Source organism: Falco biarmicus, chromosome 2 (assembly GCF_023638135.1).
Source record: "Falco biarmicus isolate bFalBia1 chromosome 2, bFalBia1.pri, whole genome shotgun sequence".
In the NCBI taxonomy this organism is placed as follows: domain Eukaryota; kingdom Metazoa; phylum Chordata; class Aves; order Falconiformes; family Falconidae; genus Falco; species Falco biarmicus.
In genome coordinates, this window is record NC_079289.1 from 27,807,272 (window position 1) to 27,826,451 (window position 19,180).

General features: G+C 38.6%; 1 protein-coding gene across 1 annotated transcript in view; it reads right to left on the minus strand.

Annotated features, from left to right (window-relative positions):
* TRPC4 (transient receptor potential cation channel subfamily C member 4) overlaps positions 1-19,180 on the minus strand; it is a 162,151-nt gene that overhangs the window by 13,021 nt on the left and 129,950 nt on the right. The window contains exons 5-8 of the mRNA XM_056329817.1: positions 12,959-13,098; positions 4,222-4,535; positions 2,201-2,396; positions 308-502 (exon numbers count right to left, since the gene is read on the minus strand). Of these exons, the coding sequence (XP_056185792.1) occupies positions 308-502; positions 2,201-2,396; positions 4,222-4,535; positions 12,959-13,098 (845 nt within the window). The remainder of the gene's footprint in view (positions 1-307; positions 503-2,200; positions 2,397-4,221; positions 4,536-12,958; positions 13,099-19,180) is intronic.

The following is a 19,180-nucleotide window of genomic DNA, read 5'->3' on the forward strand; positions in this document are numbered from 1 at the left end:
CAACCACACCTCTGGGACTGGTAGACAAGTATACACATTTGATCTCTTGTATTTGTAATGCTTTTAATCTTTCTTGCATTATTAGTAGATGAAGCACAGTCACAGTGTATATTTTCATTGCACAGGAGTACAATGATGCCTTCTCTTCAGTCAAATACATTGAAAGGAATGTAAAAAATAAACACTGCTAGAATTATTCTCTAATTCACGTGCACATTATTTGCCACTTCAGATGCTCTGTAAGGCTGAGAGATTCATCTGTTTAGCGAAGTGGAGGACTACAGGCAGAGCAAAACACAGGACTTACCCCTATTGTTCCAAAGCTCTCAGGCTTTCTTCTAATTTTTTTCTTGCAAAGGTGTCTCCATAACCATCTGATCAGATACCACAGAGATTTTGGGCTTGGTATGACATTAAAAGGAGTGGGCAGAGTTCCTCCTTCTTCAAAGTAACTCATCCAAAGTTTTGTTCGAGCAAACTTCCACTCAATGTCTGCATGATCCTGCACACAAGAAACAACATCAGCACAGATGTTGCTGTAATTAAGAAGGTGAAACAAAACTCTACAAAAATCTGAAAACCTAAAACTAGAACAAGCTTGAAATACTAATGAATTTTCTTGTTAAAATACTGGCATCTTCTTTTGACAGAAGGTCTGTATGTAACAAAACAAACCAAAGCAAAGCTGCTTTACTTAGTAAAGAGATGTTAGATACGTACTGTATATATCTACTTTCAACCTTTCTTTCCTTGCTACAGGTTTTTAAATAATTAAAAGTATCTCAAACAACAAAGGATAATTACAAGCAGAAAAATGCTACTGTTCTGGAAGAGTTGTTTTGTTATAATAGCAGCTCATCATTATTCCACACAGATCACATTAATTACTCTGCTCTGTCGCAGCTTCAACAAGTCTGTAGGTCTCATGCACTCTCTCAGTAATTGCCATCCCCAAAAACTCACAGACAGTTTATCCAACAAATCATGAGGCTACTTAAAATTGTTGAGTCAAGTATCTTGTTTTTCCTACTACTTCAGAATTATGTATTTGGAATAGGTTGTAGTGGGTTTTGTGTGGGCTATTTTGTTTGGTTGGTTGGGGGTTTTTTGTTTATTTCTTTTGGATTCTATATAATATTGTATAAATTTGAAAAGTTTTGGGGAAAAAAATCAAAACTAAAGTCCATGGAAAGATTGCTAAATCCTAGCAGTTGAAAAGTTTAAATCACTAATATTAGATTTGGACAAAAATATAGTAGCCAAGAATTTAAACTACAGGTCTAGCCCTAGCCTTTAATATTCAGTCAGATATACAGTAATCGAACCAGTTATTTAGAAGTTGTAGTAGGAAAAGTATTCTACCTGCAGTATTTTTGATGAATGCTAGTATGTTGTGATATTTGTGTACTAGACTTGGCCAGCTAGCGTTGTCATGTAGTCAGTATTTCTTTTGTGGGAAAACTTGTAACTTCTAGATTAGAAAAAAGGTACATTTTAAAGTCTTAAGGCTGTGACGCTTTCTTTGGTTTGTTTGCTTTCTGCATGATCATATTTGAATTATCATATGATGAATCAGTGTTTATTTTCATTAGCCTCCTTAATAGACAGATGAGAAATAAAAATAACCCAATAGCTCTTATAAGGATAAAGACAGTTTTCATTAAAGGAGAAAACACTACACTGCTGAATGAGAAGCCATAACCTTTTGTTGGAACTGCTAATGAGTCCAAAATTGTCCATGAAACATGGGCATCCAATTTCTATTAACTGTATATTCACACTACACAAAAATCTAAAAGTAACAGCCTTTTGAAGGTTAATAATTATAATTATTAAAAATAAAGCAGAGGCAGAACAATCTTTGGCAGAGTCTCTTTCTCAGAAGAGGTCCTGGAACAGTGCAGCTTGGGAAGGACTGTGGCCCATACCACTTTCCAGCAGCTTCAGGACACCCTTCCCAACCCACAAGCCGGCTTCTGCAGCAGAGTCCTCATTCAAAGCTGTGGGGAAATTCCCCTTTGCCCAGTACAGCTGGGCCTGATTTCTGGGTCCTTCCAGAAAAGTGCAAAAAAATTAGAACGAATCACAGAATTTGTCCCAATATCCTGTCTGTAAAAAATATTTACTGTCAGAAAAATGGGATATAGGAACAGACAGAACGTATGTATAATAAATTATTTAAGGATAAGCAACAACTTACAGCAATGAGTTGGTAAGAATTATTCATCATGGCTATTAGCATGTTGAGTAGAACAACCAGAGATATTACATTATAGGTACCAAACATGGTGGCCCCAACAAATTCAGTAAATTCATGCCTTGCTTTCACATTGGTCACATAGAGATTGATGAGTCCAAATATAGACCAGAATAATGATTGCAGCGTTTCAAATAATCTGAAAGACAGAACCCAAAGGGAATAGCTGTATAATAACAATACATGTACTTTTCAGATTGTTGGTTTTTTTCCCCAAACACACAAAAGCGCTTGACTTGATTGAGATGAATGATACTTACCACAATATAGGCAACAAATATGGAATATATTTCTAGGGAAACAGTAGCTTAATGTTTCAGATCTGAGGCTCTAGATATAGAATACTGAATCTATAAATAAGCCTGAGAATAAAAGGCCAGTTTTGTTTAAACTTCTGCAGCATAAATATAGTTTTAGAGATTTTATTTCAGACACCTTCCTTTGAAGTATTTTGACCCTTTGTCTTGACTGTAGAAGGTAGAATAAGGATCCAAATGTAACTCAGTGATGGTGTTTCAACCAAAGAGTTTCTTGACAATAATTGCAGTGAGTTTCCTCCATGGCCTCTCTCCTACTCCTTCACCCTGACACCAGAAACAGGTTACCCCGACAAGATGAGTGGGCCACCAGTGCTGTCCCCCCTGCACCTGGAGCAGGGAAGCTGCTGAACTGTGGGGACTTGTACCACTATGGGCAGTCCTGCACTCTGGGGCCTGTTGTTCAGAACTGGACCAAACTTAACCCTTCAGACCCTTTCCTACCATGCAGCATCACCTGTGAAACAGAACTGTGACACAGAATCCAGTACAGTGCTGTCCTGCAGAGATACCTGGGAGGGCAGTGTGTTTGTACTTATGGAAATTCTAGATCCTGAATCCCTGCTTCCGTAATAGAGTGTATACGAGTGGTAAAGGGTCTGGAGTCTCTTGCATGGTTTACACTTGTCTGAGCAAAAATTGAACAACCACTATTCTCCCCTGCTCACAGTTGCAGAACAAACTCACAAGGCACCACAGTTTGCCTTGACACCATCTTCTGGCACTAGTACTAGTAGACGAATAACATCGCTTCCCTCGATGTTCCACTCAGAAAAATTTCCCTATGCTTTTCTGTTCAGATCACACAAAGTTTAGACCTGCATAAGATGCCATTAATATGCAAGATAAATATGCTGTGTCTGAGCAAAGTTACTTGATTAAGATGATATAAAAGGTGTTGTTTATTTACGTTAAGAAGGAAGCCATTGGTAATAAATGTGTTTTAAAAACAGCCTAGATATGATTCATAGAAGGTAATATGGAACAGGTATTTATAGCAGACGTTTGGTTCAGAATGCAAGTTGAAAGATGAAAGAATTAGTATTCCTTTGGTAGTGTTTTGGTACGATAGAGGAACTACAGAACAGAGTGAAGTAAAACTGATTTTTAAGTGAAAGAAAAAAAAAACAACTTTAAAACAGAAATTAGAATATATTCTTTGATTGTGTAAAGTAGACTCAGGGTCAGTAGAAGCTTGGACTGAATGTTTTTTCCTGCCTCAGCTATCACATTTACAAGGATTCTTCATGCTTTAGAACATCAAACTTAATGCCCACAAGTAGACATGGAAGAAATGCAGAGCAACAGCTGCCTGCATAAGCAAGCTCTGATCTGGTGACCTTTTTCCCCTTAATTCTAAATATGTACTTTCTAATGTCGTACTATCTCCCCCTCCTCTTTATCTTTTGATCTTTTGAGTTATCTTGAATTGTACAGACTTCACTGTGGCATGGGTTGAACATTATTACAGAGTGATGTAATGGTGGGGGGGTTTGTTTTTTTCTTATTAGGGTAACTTTAGATGTGTCTGTCAGGACACCACCATAATACCAATAGAAAATAGGCAGTCTTTCCCCTGTAAACAACATCTAAGTGATTAAAATACTGTGGGCAGAAGGGGAAGATAGAAATAGATCAGCCACTTACGTTGAAAATGCATTATTCTGCTTTTCACATCGTATTCCTTTGCAGTTGCCGGGTTCGTTTGTCTCATAGTAGAAGTACAGCTGGTTCAATCCATTTGCAAAAGCTAGCAGCACAAGGCAGTATATGAAGAGAAACTTCAAAATATCCAGCAACATTCTTCCTAGAGATATCTGCAGAGGTCCCAGGTGAGAATTTGCAGTGAATAATGAGATCAAGCGTAGGGAGCTAAAGATGTTTGCAATTGCAAACAGGGCCTCAGCCACCAGGGTTGGATGCCACATGTCCCAGCTCTCCCGTGGAACTAACCCACTATACTGAAAACAAGCAGAAGGGAAGAAATTACTTCTCTATCTTTATGCACAAAAAAGTATGTCAGTTTTTTATAAGCTGTTCAATTAATTTTCTGATAATACAATGAAACTAAATACCTTTCAGAAAGCAACATGTCTTCAAAAGAGCTTCTTATTTTAGGAAAACAAAAAATGACCAACACCCATGTACTTGTCCTTCATTTTTATCTGCAGGATGGTCTACACTTTCCAGGTTTTCGCCTGTTTTTTTTATTTGCCTTTAATTTTCACAGTAGCAAAAGCAAGTCTAAAAATTCTGACAGAGGAAAAGGAACAGTTTTGAACACCTGGGTTCTTAGAATTATAGAAACTTTCAGCTGTAAAATCAGGTAAGTTATTTCTTTGGAGAACAGTGTGGATATGACAATGATGGACAGAAACACACAAGAACTTTGGCAAGTTGGAAGAAAACATTTAATTAACGAATAAGTATATTACTTAATCACTAACATAGGACCAATGATGAAAAAGCTGTTTATGAATGAACCATGGCAAACTGCTTGTGTGTCTCATTATTAAAGTCTGATCCATGGAACTGTGACTCTCCACTGTTTCAGCTCTACCAAAAAATTCCTTGAAGATGAAAGATGTTACTTTGAACTAAGGTTTAACTACCGTGGCAGACTCTACTATTTCTTTGGTCTCATTTATCTGTTTTACAGAATTTATTAGAGGACAGAATGTATGCTATGAGGCACTCTAAAATGATGGGGTAATATAATATGAAGCAGATTTCAAAGAGGGACTATGGTGCAGTCTGTATTTACCTACTGTGGGACACCCAGATGCATCCTTCAGAGCTGCTGATCACACCCTCAATAGTCAGGAAAGGGGCTTTTCTGTGTTGCTGGGGCCAGATGAAACACCATAGCCAGGCACCACAACATTTCCACATGACTCTCATGCTCAAAAGATGACTGCTCTCAGAGTGGCTTGAGACCACCTGAGGAATCTGAATTGACACAAGCCTATGGGACCCAATGAGCTATTCCCAGAGTTGTGAGGGAAATGGCTGATGTAGTTGCCAAGCCAGTCTCCATGCTAATTGAAAAGTCATGGCAGTCAGGTGAAGTCCCCAGTGAGTGGAAAAAGGGAAACACTGCACCCATTTGTAAAAAGGGTAGAAGGGAGGAACCTGGGAATTGCCAACCTGTCAGCCTCACCCCTGTGCCTGGGAAGCTCATGGAACAGCTCCTCCTAGAAGCTATTCTAAGGCACATGGAGGACAAGGAGGTGATTTGAGACAATCAATATGGTTCCACCAAGGGCAATTCCTGCGTGACCCAACGTAGTGGCCTTCTATGATAGAGTGACTACACCAGTGGAACAGGGAAGAGCTATAGATGTCATCTATCTGGACTTCTGTAAGGCCTATGACATGGCCCCCCACAAATGGAATTGGCTGGATGGTTGAATCCAGAGTAGTGGTCCCCAGCTCAATGTCTGGATGAAGATCAGTGACAAGCGGTGTCCCTCAGTGTAGAGGAATGAAGGCAGTGGAATGATTGGCATTGATGGTATACAGCTGTGGCCTTGCTGTGGAGGCAGTGGGTTGATTGACATGGACAATGTGCAGCTGTAGCTCATTCCCACTAAGTAGTTAAATAGCCCTAAGGATTGTTGGAGGGGGGAGGAGCAGTGTGATGTGACCTCTGGAGGAAGGAGATGCAGATGGGCAGTAGGCTCTCACTGATGGTAAAGGCCTTGTTACAGCCTAGTAGTTTGTTTGTGTGTGCTGCAACACCTCAGGGGTCTACATTGGGGCCAGTACTGTTTAATATCTTCATCAATGACATAGACAGTGGGATCAAGTTTACCTTTAGCAAGTTTGTAGATGGCACCGAGCTGACTGGTGTGGTTGACACATCTGAGGAATGAGATGCCATACAGAGGGACCTGGACAACCTTGAGAAGTGTGTCCATGTGACCTTCAACAAGGCCAAGCACCTGGGTCAGGGCAACCCCCAATATCAGTACAGGTTGGGGCGTGAAGGGATTGACAGAAGTCTTGCTGAGGAGGACTTGGGGATGTTGGTGGATCAAAAGCTGGACGTGACCTGGCAATGTGCACTTGTAGCCCAGAAGGCCAACTGTATCCTGGGCTGCATCAAAAGAAGCATGGCCAGCAGGCCCAAGGATGTGATTCTGCACCTCTACTCCACTCCAGTGAGACCCCACCCGGAGTACTGCTTTTGGCTTTGGAGTCCTCAGCACAGGAAAGACATGGACCTGAGGGCCACAAAAATCATCAGAGAGATGGAAGACTTCTCCTGTGAAGAAAGGCTGAGAGGGTTGAAGTTCTTCAGCCTGAAGAAGAGAAAGCTCTGGGGAGACTTTATTACAGCCTTTCAGTACCTAAAGGGGGCTTATAAGAAAGATGAGGATAGACTTTCAAATAGAGCTTGCTGCAATAGGACAGGGTGTGATGGCTCTAAACTAAAAGAGAGTTGATTTAGACTAGCTATAAGGAAGAAATTTTTTTATGATGAGGGTGGTGAAAAACTAGCACAGGTTGCCCAGAGAGGTGGTAGATGCCCCATCCCTGGAAACACTTAAGGTCAGGTTGGACAGGGCTCTGAGCAACCTGATCTAGTTGGAGATGTCCTTTCTTGTTGCAGGGGGGTTGGAATAGATGAGAATTAAAGGTCCCTTCCAACCCAAATCATTCTATGATTCAAATTGCAGATGGGAACTGAGTATTGTCTTGGACAGTGCTAGTTGGCACAGGACCCCACCATCCTACAGCTGCTCTAACTGACTGGTAGTGTAAGTCAGACAGTCCCAGTGCCTGACTGCCATCCCTGCCACAGTTTTATTTACTTATGTACAAGCAACAATAGCATCTGACAGTCTTGTGGATTTGGGGATGAGAACTGCAAAACTGGAGAGCAGTAGTCCGTTGCAGAGTTAAGAATTACTCAGCCTTACATTTCAACCACCACTGATATTTGCTGTTTAGAGTAGGGACCTGAATCCAGACCTGCTGGAGTCATAGCTCAGTACTCTTTTCATTAGACTATCCTCTCCCTAATGATCATGCTGTAAAATCAAGTCTTACTGCATTTGACATTGTAGCTCCAAGATAGTTGCTATTCTGCCTCATCCACTACTACCCTTCAGTCCAGTTCTGACTGATTCAAGATCGGTGATGAAGTAACAGGCAGTAGAAAACAGAACTGAGTTACTAGAGGCATCAGCTAAGAGATAAAAGCAAGAAGAAAATGAAGCAGAATTTTCAATTTTTATTGAGAAAAGAGAGATGAGAACTCAGCATGTTTTCTATAATGCCTCTCTTTGAATAATATGACACAGGATTTGACTGAATTCTGATGGAACTGTAAAACCCTGGTATGTAAAAACTTGCACCTGTTAAATAACTAGGGACAATTGTCAGTACAAGCAAAGACTAGGTGCTGAACAGTGCACTAGATGCTCAGATTACAGAAAAATACACAAGGTGTGTTGGAGGAATAAGGGAAAAATATTAATGAAAAAAATTTAAAGAAGATATTTGAAACCAGGAATAGATTGAGTTTTTGTTAGAGAATCAAAAGCATCCAACTGCAGATATATTTTAGATGAACCAAGTAGTGGCAGATTCCAAGGAAGTTAAACAAGCAGGAGAGGAAAACACGGAACTAGAGGACACTGAATAAGGATAGCAAATGATAAAGTAAAAGAGCAAGAATAAAGTTAAACCAGCCAGGTGTGGACAGCCACATCTGTGCTCTGTCCCCTCCTCTCACAGTCCACAAAGAAAAATGGGCATTTCTAGTGTATTAGGGAAGCAGATATCCCAAACAGGTCAGATGAGTTGCTCTTTAACTTTCTCTGTTTCTTCTCATTGATTACTGGGGTAGGGAAGAGGCTATCTTATAGTTGTAGTCTGACAAGATGTATACAATGTCACCTTTTCTAGAAGAGATGAGGTTAAGGAGAAAGGTGAGAAGAAAGGAATTTATCTATGATGTTCTGGACTGAGACACAAAACTGGTGCATTAAAACAGTCAGAAAAGATAAATGACCCCTTATTTATAAAAGGGAAATCAAAGGCACACGGTATTTCAGCTTAACTGACTGTGCCTTTCTGGGGCCCAAGTGCTTGCTGCATGTTTAGATACAATGCAAAAAAAAGTCATGACTGTAAGTAGAAATTGATTGCTGTTATTTCAGTTTTGAAGAGATGTGATTTAAGAGACTGGAAATACTTGGCTTAAAAATTGTGAGAAAGGTGAAGGCCAGAGAAGCAATTTTGGAAATTATCTGTGAAACATAATAGCTGAAAGAAGGCAGCAAGTTATATATATATATATATATATATATAATATATATATATATATATATATAAGAGTTTAAGAGGGTTCTGACAACAAAACTGCTTCCACTAACTAGAGGATGCTGAAAAAGAAATCTAGAAATATTGAAGAACAACCAGCAGAACAAAGAAGCTTACGTGTTAGAAGGAGAAGAAAGCAGAGGCACAAAAAGACTAGGCATATTAAAAACAGAAACATTGAGAATATGAAAAAAAGAAAAACTGTATTTTAGGACAAAACAACCCCAAACATGCAGAACTGAAGCATTTGTTCTCTCACTCATTCTTGTTGATGTTCTTACGTTCTATACAGAATAAATAAATGGTTATTGTTCTAGGGAATGGAAAACGGTAAGAGCAAATATAGCAACACTGAGCTTTTTGTAAACCATGATGTTGATACTTAGTACTTCTTTTATTATTTTGTGACCCTGAGGAATTTCTCTCCCCACTTCAAATGCAAACACAACCTCTTGACTTGTAACAAGCCAGCCATCACTCAACATGATTAAATGATACCTATCATTGGCTTGTCAGTTGAATGAAATGTACATGGCACATCAATGGGAAGTTAAGAAGATCAGAAAACAAACTGAGCGGCATATAAACAGTAGAGTTTCAAGGCAAATATATGATGATTGTGTGATATCACCCAGGGAATACAAGATAATAATTCTTGATCCTTACTCAAAGGAATTAAAATGCAAATCTAGTATCAGAACCATTTGTGAGGAAAAAAGCTGAGCGATCAGTTTTCCCATGAAAACAAAAGTCACTAACTGTAGAACTCATGAAAGCAACAAGAAAGATCAAACAGACATGTAGATCAGGCTACCTGAATGTTCAATGGACTGCTGGACCTTGGTCAAATGTGACCCTCTTTTTTTCTGATAACAAAAGAAAGGTTAAATAATACCCATTTCAGCAAAAGTACTTTAAATCCTTTCCTGAAAGGTCATATGCAAATGTGAACTCCTCCTATTTTAAAATGTATGTCCCAATCTTTGCATACATTATGCTGAATTTCGGAACAGCAGTAGGAAAAGGGTGGGGGGCTGATCTAGCAAAGAGCTTTAAAACAGTAATTACACTTAGGAATTGAGTCCATAATTTTGGGGGGAGGGTTGTGCATTAATACTCCTACGTAAATGGACATTTTGTCTGTAAATCTGGTGAAACATTAATCAAAAACACTTTACAATGTACAAAGTCAATGTTTGCTCCTGCAGAATTGGTGCCAGAAGAGAAATATAAACTTATTTACTACTGAACAGAGTAGATCTGACACAGTGATCACTAAGGCAGTAAATATTGAGACAAACAATGTATTTTTAGTTATTTTTCAGAGTTCTTGCCTTGAATAGGAACCTTTTTACTAGCTTTTCATGTCAGTGGCTGAGACACATAATCAGTAATATGAACTTCCATGCAGTTTCTAGCAGAACTGGGAACAAGCTGCACTAGGTCAAATGCTCAGGTTTAAGAAATATTTAAGATAAAGCAAGCAGGGTCTGCATATAAGTTGGCACTTCACCTAACTTTATGCAATAGTACAAATTAAATTATCTTCCAAAACCATAAAAAGAACCATTTCTCTTAGAGCACGAGATGTCTATCTATATCTACAACCCTCCATCAAAACAGATGTGTTGCTTAAAATCTGTTATCTTGTACTCTCATTAAACGTGTCAATGCACTATTTATAATATTATTTATTGGGGAGAAAGTATTTTCAGTGGATATACTGGATAATTTAAAAAGACCTCACAAGTTGATATAAAATCAGAGACAAAAAGCATAGCCCTTTGAAAAACACGAGATGTACTCATTTTGTTTGAATACTGGCAATGAAACAGGTAACTGAATTATCTTAGCAGTTCTCGCATCCTGAAATTACACTTTTTTGGTGTATTTTACATTATTCCACCAGCTGCTGCAAATAATATCCATCTGCTCAACCACTGTGTCAGTCGGAGAGCCTTGAATGGGCAATATACACTATGTTTTTCTCTGGGAACATTTATCACACAAGAGAGTAGTATGAGGGCACTCTCATAATTTTATTCAAGGGAGTTGGTAAAAATGTTTAATTAGGTAGATTTAGCTGTTTTATAGGAGGTAGAATACCTCTAAGAAGTGCATTTATATATTTGAATTAATAAATAACAGAAAAGCTCTTTCAGAAAAAAATCGTCTTGCAAGGTTTAGAAAACAAAAATAAAAGCTTTACATCAAAACACTGGTTACATTTGGCATTCTCTCAATCTCCTCTGGGATAGAGGTGGGGAATTCTGTTGTAGGTATTTGAAGAAAATGTGGCTGGATATTAAATGACACTTGTATTAGTCTCTTTATTACCTCATCATGTGTTTCAATTGACTACCAGAACTGAGGCTCTTTTAAGGAACAAAAAGGTATTTGGGTGCAACATTGCACACACAGTAAAAATATAATATCTGCAGAACCAAAGATAGTGCTTTATGCACTGTGTTGATTATGATTGGCATGCAAGCACTAATTCAGAGAGTAATGGATGCATATTATCCCAGATACTGTCACCTTGGAATCTAATTACCATAAGCAGAAGCTGTCTGGGAGATGAAATGTCTTCTAACAAATATTATTCTAAAGTGAATAATTGGCCATCACAAATGCTTTGGAAACATGCCTTTTCCATGAACTGTTTGCTTTGATACATGGGATGCTGAAATGACAATTTTCTGGTCACTTTATGATAAGGCGCCCTTGTGTGTAAAAAGGCATTTCATCAGCTTTAAATGACAGCTCTCCTCACGCTTGTGAGCAGCTTGCTCTTTCAGGCAACAGCTTCTAATTTCTTTGAGTGAGAACACTTCCAAAGGATTGCAGCCAGAGAACCAGCACGCCAGAAAACTTTTGTCACAGGAGGACGCTGATGTCAACAGATCACAGGTCTTTGGTCACCCCTGCCCCTGACTGGCTGACATGTAGGCACTTGTGAAGAGACACAAGATGATATAAATCAGAGATTCCTATGTTCCTCTATGCTTATGGCAGGGCTGCAGCAGGAACAGCTGCTGTTTGAGGGTAAGGGAGCTGTAACCAGCTACTTGATGGCTGTATCCTCTTCTTTCTCCAGCCAAAAGATCCTTGGCTGGGGAGAGACTTCTTCCATACACGCAGAGTAGCTGGTGGCAGGGAATTTGAAACAGCTGAAATACAGTGCTGATCACAATGGCCAGTAAAAATGGGCTTGTTAACTTTACTTGGATGTGATAAGATCCATGACAGATGCTAAGATGCTTTAGTTTCCTTTCAGATGTGGTTTCCTTGTCCTTGAGACCATTGTTATGATTAAAATCTTTCATTTTATAAGGAATTTCTATCATGTTATGGATTGATGTTGAATACATACAAAAATGCAATATGTTCCATAGCTTTGGAAAGGAGGGCTATTTTTCTGGAAGATACTTCAAACAGTGGGAATATAAAATCATTCATAAGAAGTCCATGAAAAGGATGAGAAAATGAACATAACCAGCCTCAAGTGACTATCTTATTCCTTCCAGCTTTACTTGTTCATGTTGCACTTATCAGAAATTTTCAACACAAATTAAAACTTTGCTCTTTACACACATACACCACCACCACCACCACCACTACCACCCCCAATTTTAAGTATATGTATTTTTTTGTAGTCCTGTCTGGAAGTTTTGCATGGTGTGTAAACTTGTCTTAGAGGTAATAATTTCTTACTGATAAATACACAAAGACTAATTCAAAACATAATTTTGTGCAAACATTATTAAATATTACAAGTGATCTCCCTTTTCCAAGAAAATGACATTATGACTATTCATGATCAAATAACAAAAGATTGTGTAGTCCCAGAACAAAAAAAAAAAATTATAAATCACAATGTTTTGTTCATTCTTATCCTGGTCTAGTTTCTTGTCATATCTGGAGAAGATTCAATGAGCACATCATACATCTCTTGCATTGCTAAGCCTGAGAACCTCCAAATACAGAAGAAAGTTTGAAGAAGCCTGATTTGTCTTAAATATTCTACTGATTTTTTTTTTTTAAAGTTTACCTTTGAAAATGCAACAATTTTCAAAGAGATTGTTGCTAAGTACAAGGAGTTCATTACAAAATCCATGAGGTTCCACCAATCATGAATGTAGTCCTGTAGTCCACCATCCCACATCTGTTTAATTTCACCCCAGATAAAACCTGTAAATAGAACATAATTCATTAAGCATGTATATTAAATAAAAAAGGCTGTGAGTATTCTAGACACTTATCTCACAACAGATTGATTCTCCTGACATTAATTATAAAGGGAAGGTGGGTAAGTGCTCGAAATTACACATCTAGTTAGGTGAAATTCTATCTTCCCATTAATGTTTCCAGAATTAATTTGTCAGGCAAAACAAAACAAAAAAATCATCTGCTTGTACAAGGGCAATTTCTTGCGCTTTCTCCAATCTCTTTCCCCATTGTATTCTAATAAGTACAAAAAGGGTCCTAAACCCAGTCACCACTGCCAGCTCTGTCCTTGGTATCTGCTGCAATATAATTAAAACTGGAAAATCTATGACAGCAGGAGTCAATCCAACACATTAATTTATTTCAGTTGGAACCCATACAATACGGAAGAGAATTTCTATTGTTATTGTCCATGCTGAACTGAAGTGTCCCTTTTCCATCAGAAAGAGTAGTGTCTCCAGCAGAATATTTTCCTTTGGGACATGAAGGAATGAAAACTATTTTCAAGTGTGCAGAGCACACATTGCACTGGACACAAAGTGTTTACAGAAGTATTCAGTCCCAGTGGGAAATTTTGCAAGTTGTCTGACATGAACTTGGTGCAACAGCTCCAGAGACAACTGTGTGGAGACTGTGATGCTATAAACATTAATAGTTCTCTGAAGAAGATACTCCACACTATTGTATAATATGGTATCATAAAACAATATGGAACACTTAGATGCATATTTCATATTATTCCCTACAGAGCTTTTTTGATCACAATATGAACAGAGCTTTTAATTTTTTACAGTTAATTATTTTCTTAAAGGAATTTTTTACTGTTGTGCTCATTAAAGGGACAAAATTCACCACAACAACCCAGTCTCTCACATAGAGTTGTTGAGATACATTTAATTCAACATTGCTTTTCTCCACCTGCTTATCACATGCTCCTTTAGAAAATGTTGAACAGATTTTGTGCAGGGGTCTATAGAGGGTCCCTATAGGGACCTGCATTACTCTAGTCAGGGCTAAATTCACCTTGAACCTTAACATTTTGTCTCAATGGTCTTCTAGTTGACTGCAGGAAAACCTGTGTCTTCTCTCAAACATGATCCCTGAAAAGTGATTCCTGGTCTATTTTTGTTCAAGCCAGGTAGGTTTTTGAGTTATTTGGAAGGCAGGAGGGGTATAGATGGGAGGAGTACAATTTCATTTTGTAGTGGTTTGGCTTGAGTCTTTCTGTCTCCTGATTGCTTTCAAAAGGAAAGGTTCCCTTTCTCACTACCTTCTCCCCATCAAATCTCAGCCACAAGTTCCCGTCTTGTTTCTGTGTGTCATCATCAGTAATCACAAGCCTTAGGAGTACCTGAATCATCTGATCGGTCCAGCAACTTATTTTCATAGGGTTCATTTTCAACTATGCCCCCATCACTATTTCAGCATTCTGCAGAGCTCGGGGAACACATTCTGAGAAAGGACCATGATGCGAACATGTAGACAGGAAAGTGATATACACCCATTTTAGTATCTACAATAGCCTAGACAGGCTGACTGCAACTCTGTGTTTAGGTTATCAGATGAAACTAATACACAAAATATAGCACTGTTAAGAAACTAACATGTATTTTCAAGCTGCAATCAATTCTGATGAGAAACAGTAAGAAAATCGTGGAACATTATTGCGTGGCAGGGGTCAATATCCACTAACAGCACCCACTGCTGCTGCTAACTGCCCAAGCACCACCACAAAGGGAACACAGCTTCACAGGGCTACTAGGCAAGCTCCTAAAAGCCTGCCCATTTCAGCCTGTGAAATGACTCATCTACTTACTCTTCAAGAGCTGGTTGCTCCTAACACACAGTATGAACATGATGACAGCAGTCTGGCTCCCACTTCCCACCACAGTCCCATCCAACCTTCAACACACAGCCCGTGTACTTGCAAATATCCCTGCTTGCTCTTCCGCTATGTTTTAGGCATAACATGTTAAACATCACCAGGTTATAAAAGCAGCTGGTTTGGGGGCTGCAATATACCCCTCACGTTTCAGACACTGCTCTGAGTCACCCTTGCTCCACTTGCAGAACAGCACACACAAATCACTATTGTGCTGCAGGAGCCTGAGGAGACTTGGCTCCAGGCTCAGAGGAGACCTGGAGCCAACGGCTGTGTAATATGGATATGGCCCCTAAGCCTCAGTGTTAGAGAACAATTCCTTGTTGGTTTTTTTTTTGTTTATTTAATAATACAGATGTAGCCCCAGGATCCTGACATTGGGAATGCTGCTGTGGCACAGAAAGCAGGCAGTTGCATTGATGGAAGATGCTCGAAGAAAAAGGCTTAAATATAAATTATTTTGTAATTCACCAAGTTAAGCATTTGCTTTAAAATATGCTTTAAAAACAGAGCAGAAATAGGTTGGGATGATTATTAAGATGAAGGTTTAAGTGAGAGCGTGCAGGTTCAGTAAAGTCTTCTGCTGAGATATTCTCCATGATTCACAACCAGGCAAAGATGTGAACTGACACAAACACAACAGGGCTGTTCTCTGTAAGACTGTTCCTCAGCATCATATGCTTTGATAGCATTACCTAAAATACAATAGAACTATGCACAGATTTAAAAAGAAATGCTGACTAATGCTGCTGCATTTGATCTGTTTTGTGACTGAAAAGCTAGACTGTTTTTCCAAGTATTTCCTGGGCTTTAGAAGATGAAGTGTGATTGTAAAGTTGACACTAACAGAAATACCGACCTATTATAGAATAGTGGAAAAGAGTATATAGCCTTTGTAAATTTGATCATTTTGAATTAGAAACACAACTAATCCAAACTACCAACAAAGTTGAAGTCATTTGGCTGCTGAAAGTTCTGAGTATACTTTGACGTCATAACGATGGTGTTTCTAAATTTTTTCTTGGTTCAAGACAACTTTTATGTTCAGCCTGATGCAGGACTTAATCTTTTCGAGCAAATGATAATGGAAAACTGGAAGTACTACATGTTTTTTTGGCTGGAGATGTGACAGTTCAATCTTTTTTTGCCAGCCAAAGAATCTAAGTGCTAACTCTCTATACAAATACAGTTACTGAGATCTGATGGGGCTCCAGGAAACTTGAAACTAGGCTGACTGATGGATGCTATGTTTATGACAGACACAGAGTCCATGTATGCTACACAGGCTTTCCAGACATGTCTTTTTGAAGGCAGATCTTTGAAGGTACAAAGTCCTAATGTTGATAGCTATAAACCACAACTTCAGGGCAATCTCACCATGAAAGCTGAGATCAGAGTCTTTGCAGGCACCAGATCTCTATGGCTAGGTTTACTGAGGGGTGCTCAATTGGAGCAGCGAATGCTGGAAGAACAGGGATCTCTGGAGTTCTGTAAATCCTCCCAAGTGTGCCTGAAGGGTTATCCTATAAAAGTGTACTCTGAATCCCAGAGCCTTTCTGCAAAGCTGAAGACTCCTCTAAGGCCTGGTCAGTTTACTTGATGGAGCTATTCTGAGCCATGAGAGATTCCCAGTTGTTCTGTTTAGAATTAACTTATGGTCACTCATCCAGAGGTCTTAAAATCTTGTTGTAGATCATAATTATATCTTTTTGCAAGAAGGAAGGGTCAGGGGGGGAAAGAAGTCAGTCAGCTTTTATCTTCACAGGGTCTGGTACCATATGCCAATTTTGTTCTGTTACATTCACTGGGAGAATGAGGAAAAGACTAAGAAAATCTCTTTATATGCATACTTTTTTAAAAACATTTTCTCTGTGACCTTGCACACTTCCCTGTTCTATTTAGAAGATTTATGGATAGCTGGACACAACCTGGCTTTATTGTCTAAGGAGACTTTTGGGCAATTCCAAAACAGAACCTGACATAGAAGACATGCAGCAATAAGACCGTCTAATAGTTGCGTTATTACAGGTAGGAAAGAGATCTAGAGTCCAGGTATTGCGTGTTATTAATGTGCCAAAGCAGTAACGTTATCACATGGTGACAGAGCTCATGTCAGAGCTATGTGCTCAGCAGCAAGAAAGATGATGTCTCAGCAAAGCAGAAGGGACACCACCAGCCTGCACACAGGTGCTAGGGAAAAACTGCTAAGAGGAGCCAGCTAAATAGAAAGAGTAGATCTAAAAGCAAGAGTAGACAGTCAGATTGCAGATAATTGTCTAAAGCTCTCTTTTAACTTCCAGAGAGACAACAAGCATCTCCAAGGCAATAATCCTGTCATCTGCAGGTGGGTCAATCTTCCCATTGACTGCAAAGTGAGCCATGGAGGATTAGGCTGATTTAAAACAGATCTCTAATTTCCAGGTGCCTGTATTTAGCTGAAATAGTTCCACCCAGAGCAGATGTCACTGTTTTACCTGGATAATCTTTGTTATATTCTGGTTGTCTGTTTGTTCCAACTGTGTCTTTCCTATCTCTCCACACCAGTTAGATTTTTATACCTGCCTCTTATACCTGTTCCTCATCAACCTGCTTTTATGATTTATTGCCACTTACAAGGAGATTATCAACGTTATGCAGCTTTTCCATCTCATTAATCAAGGACTTAAATTGGAAAGTTGAAGGTAAGACTTTCAAGCATTTGTTGCATTGTTTATAACTAGATACTGGAGCAGTAAAAGAAAATAGCACGGATATTTTTAAACAGGCTGAGATGATAGAAACAAATTTCATTAAACACCCTGTGGTTTTAATGGAATGAAACAAGATGTAAATTCAGGGCAGGAATCCCACAGACCACATGAGGCCCTGGGAATAACAGACACCATGGAGAGGTTTCACACAGCACTGTGAAGTATTATACATGCAAGCTGATCAATGCAACCATTTGACTGAAGTCAAGTTTGCCTGATGGAAAAAAGGGACTAAAATATATCAGATAAATATGGGGGGGGTGGGGGTGGGGGGGTGGAATAATCTGTATGGTAAATATATTTTCTTTCTTGCAGTAAACAGTTCTGAACATTGATGAAAAAAGTTCTTTCTTCTAAAATAAACCCTACATATTGTAACAATAAATTTTACCCAAGCAAGAAAACAGACAGAAACTAAAATGCTTCTTATTGAAGAACAAAAGGTGCTGAAATAAAATAAGAATTTTCTTAGAAAAAAAACATCTTTCATTAAAGTTACCTCATAACACTTTTAAAAAATCCTTAAGAACTGAGTAATGGGTATCACATACTACATATGATCAATGTGTAGATTTTTATATCTGTAGATAAATCAATACATATGCACTGATAGGACTAGCTTTTATTTTATGTACTTACCTATAGACTTAGATTTTGAAGCTGTACTTCTAGTCTTGAAATCTTTGGATATTAGACATTGAGATACTGTTTAAAAAATGTGGACATACTTATTCTGTTCATAAAGACTCCACTGGCAAACATTGGAAACATTGGGACTTTGACAAGGTCCAGCAGCTCAATACTCTTATGAGTTTTCTGTCCCTTTGGATAAAGCCTTGGGATAGATACAGTATCTTTTTGTGCAGGTTGGCAGGTAACTTTAAGATGTAAAAATCTTGGACTGACCCTTTACCAATTTGCAGCTACCTAGATCTGTAATTTTATTCCTAAGCAACGTCTCTCATTTCCATGCAAAAGAAACAAACAATAAATAAATAAATCCCTTATAAATTCCATTTAAAGGTGTATAAATCTTTCAGAGAAAAAAAAAAAAAGAGACACATCTTGCCTAAATTTGGATGTTGTACTGAATCTTGAGCAACCACAAAAATAATTTTCCAGAAACTTTGGAACTTCACAAAAACATTATGCCATCTCCACAACACTGCCTTTTGTTGTTTATAATTATGGTTAAAGTCTCACTGTAAATAATAATTTTGAGATTTGTCAAAGAAAGATATGAAAGTCAGTACCCTGAGCTATTTTTGTTTTTTAAAAGATTTGTGGATCCCTAGCTAATTTTGGCCTTACCTTTCCCACAAAAGGTTAGTTCCCCTGTGCTATTTTTGTTCCTTACCACTAAGTGATGGGAAGCAAGAGGTTCCTCAGGGCAAATCTCTGCATGCCAAGTTAA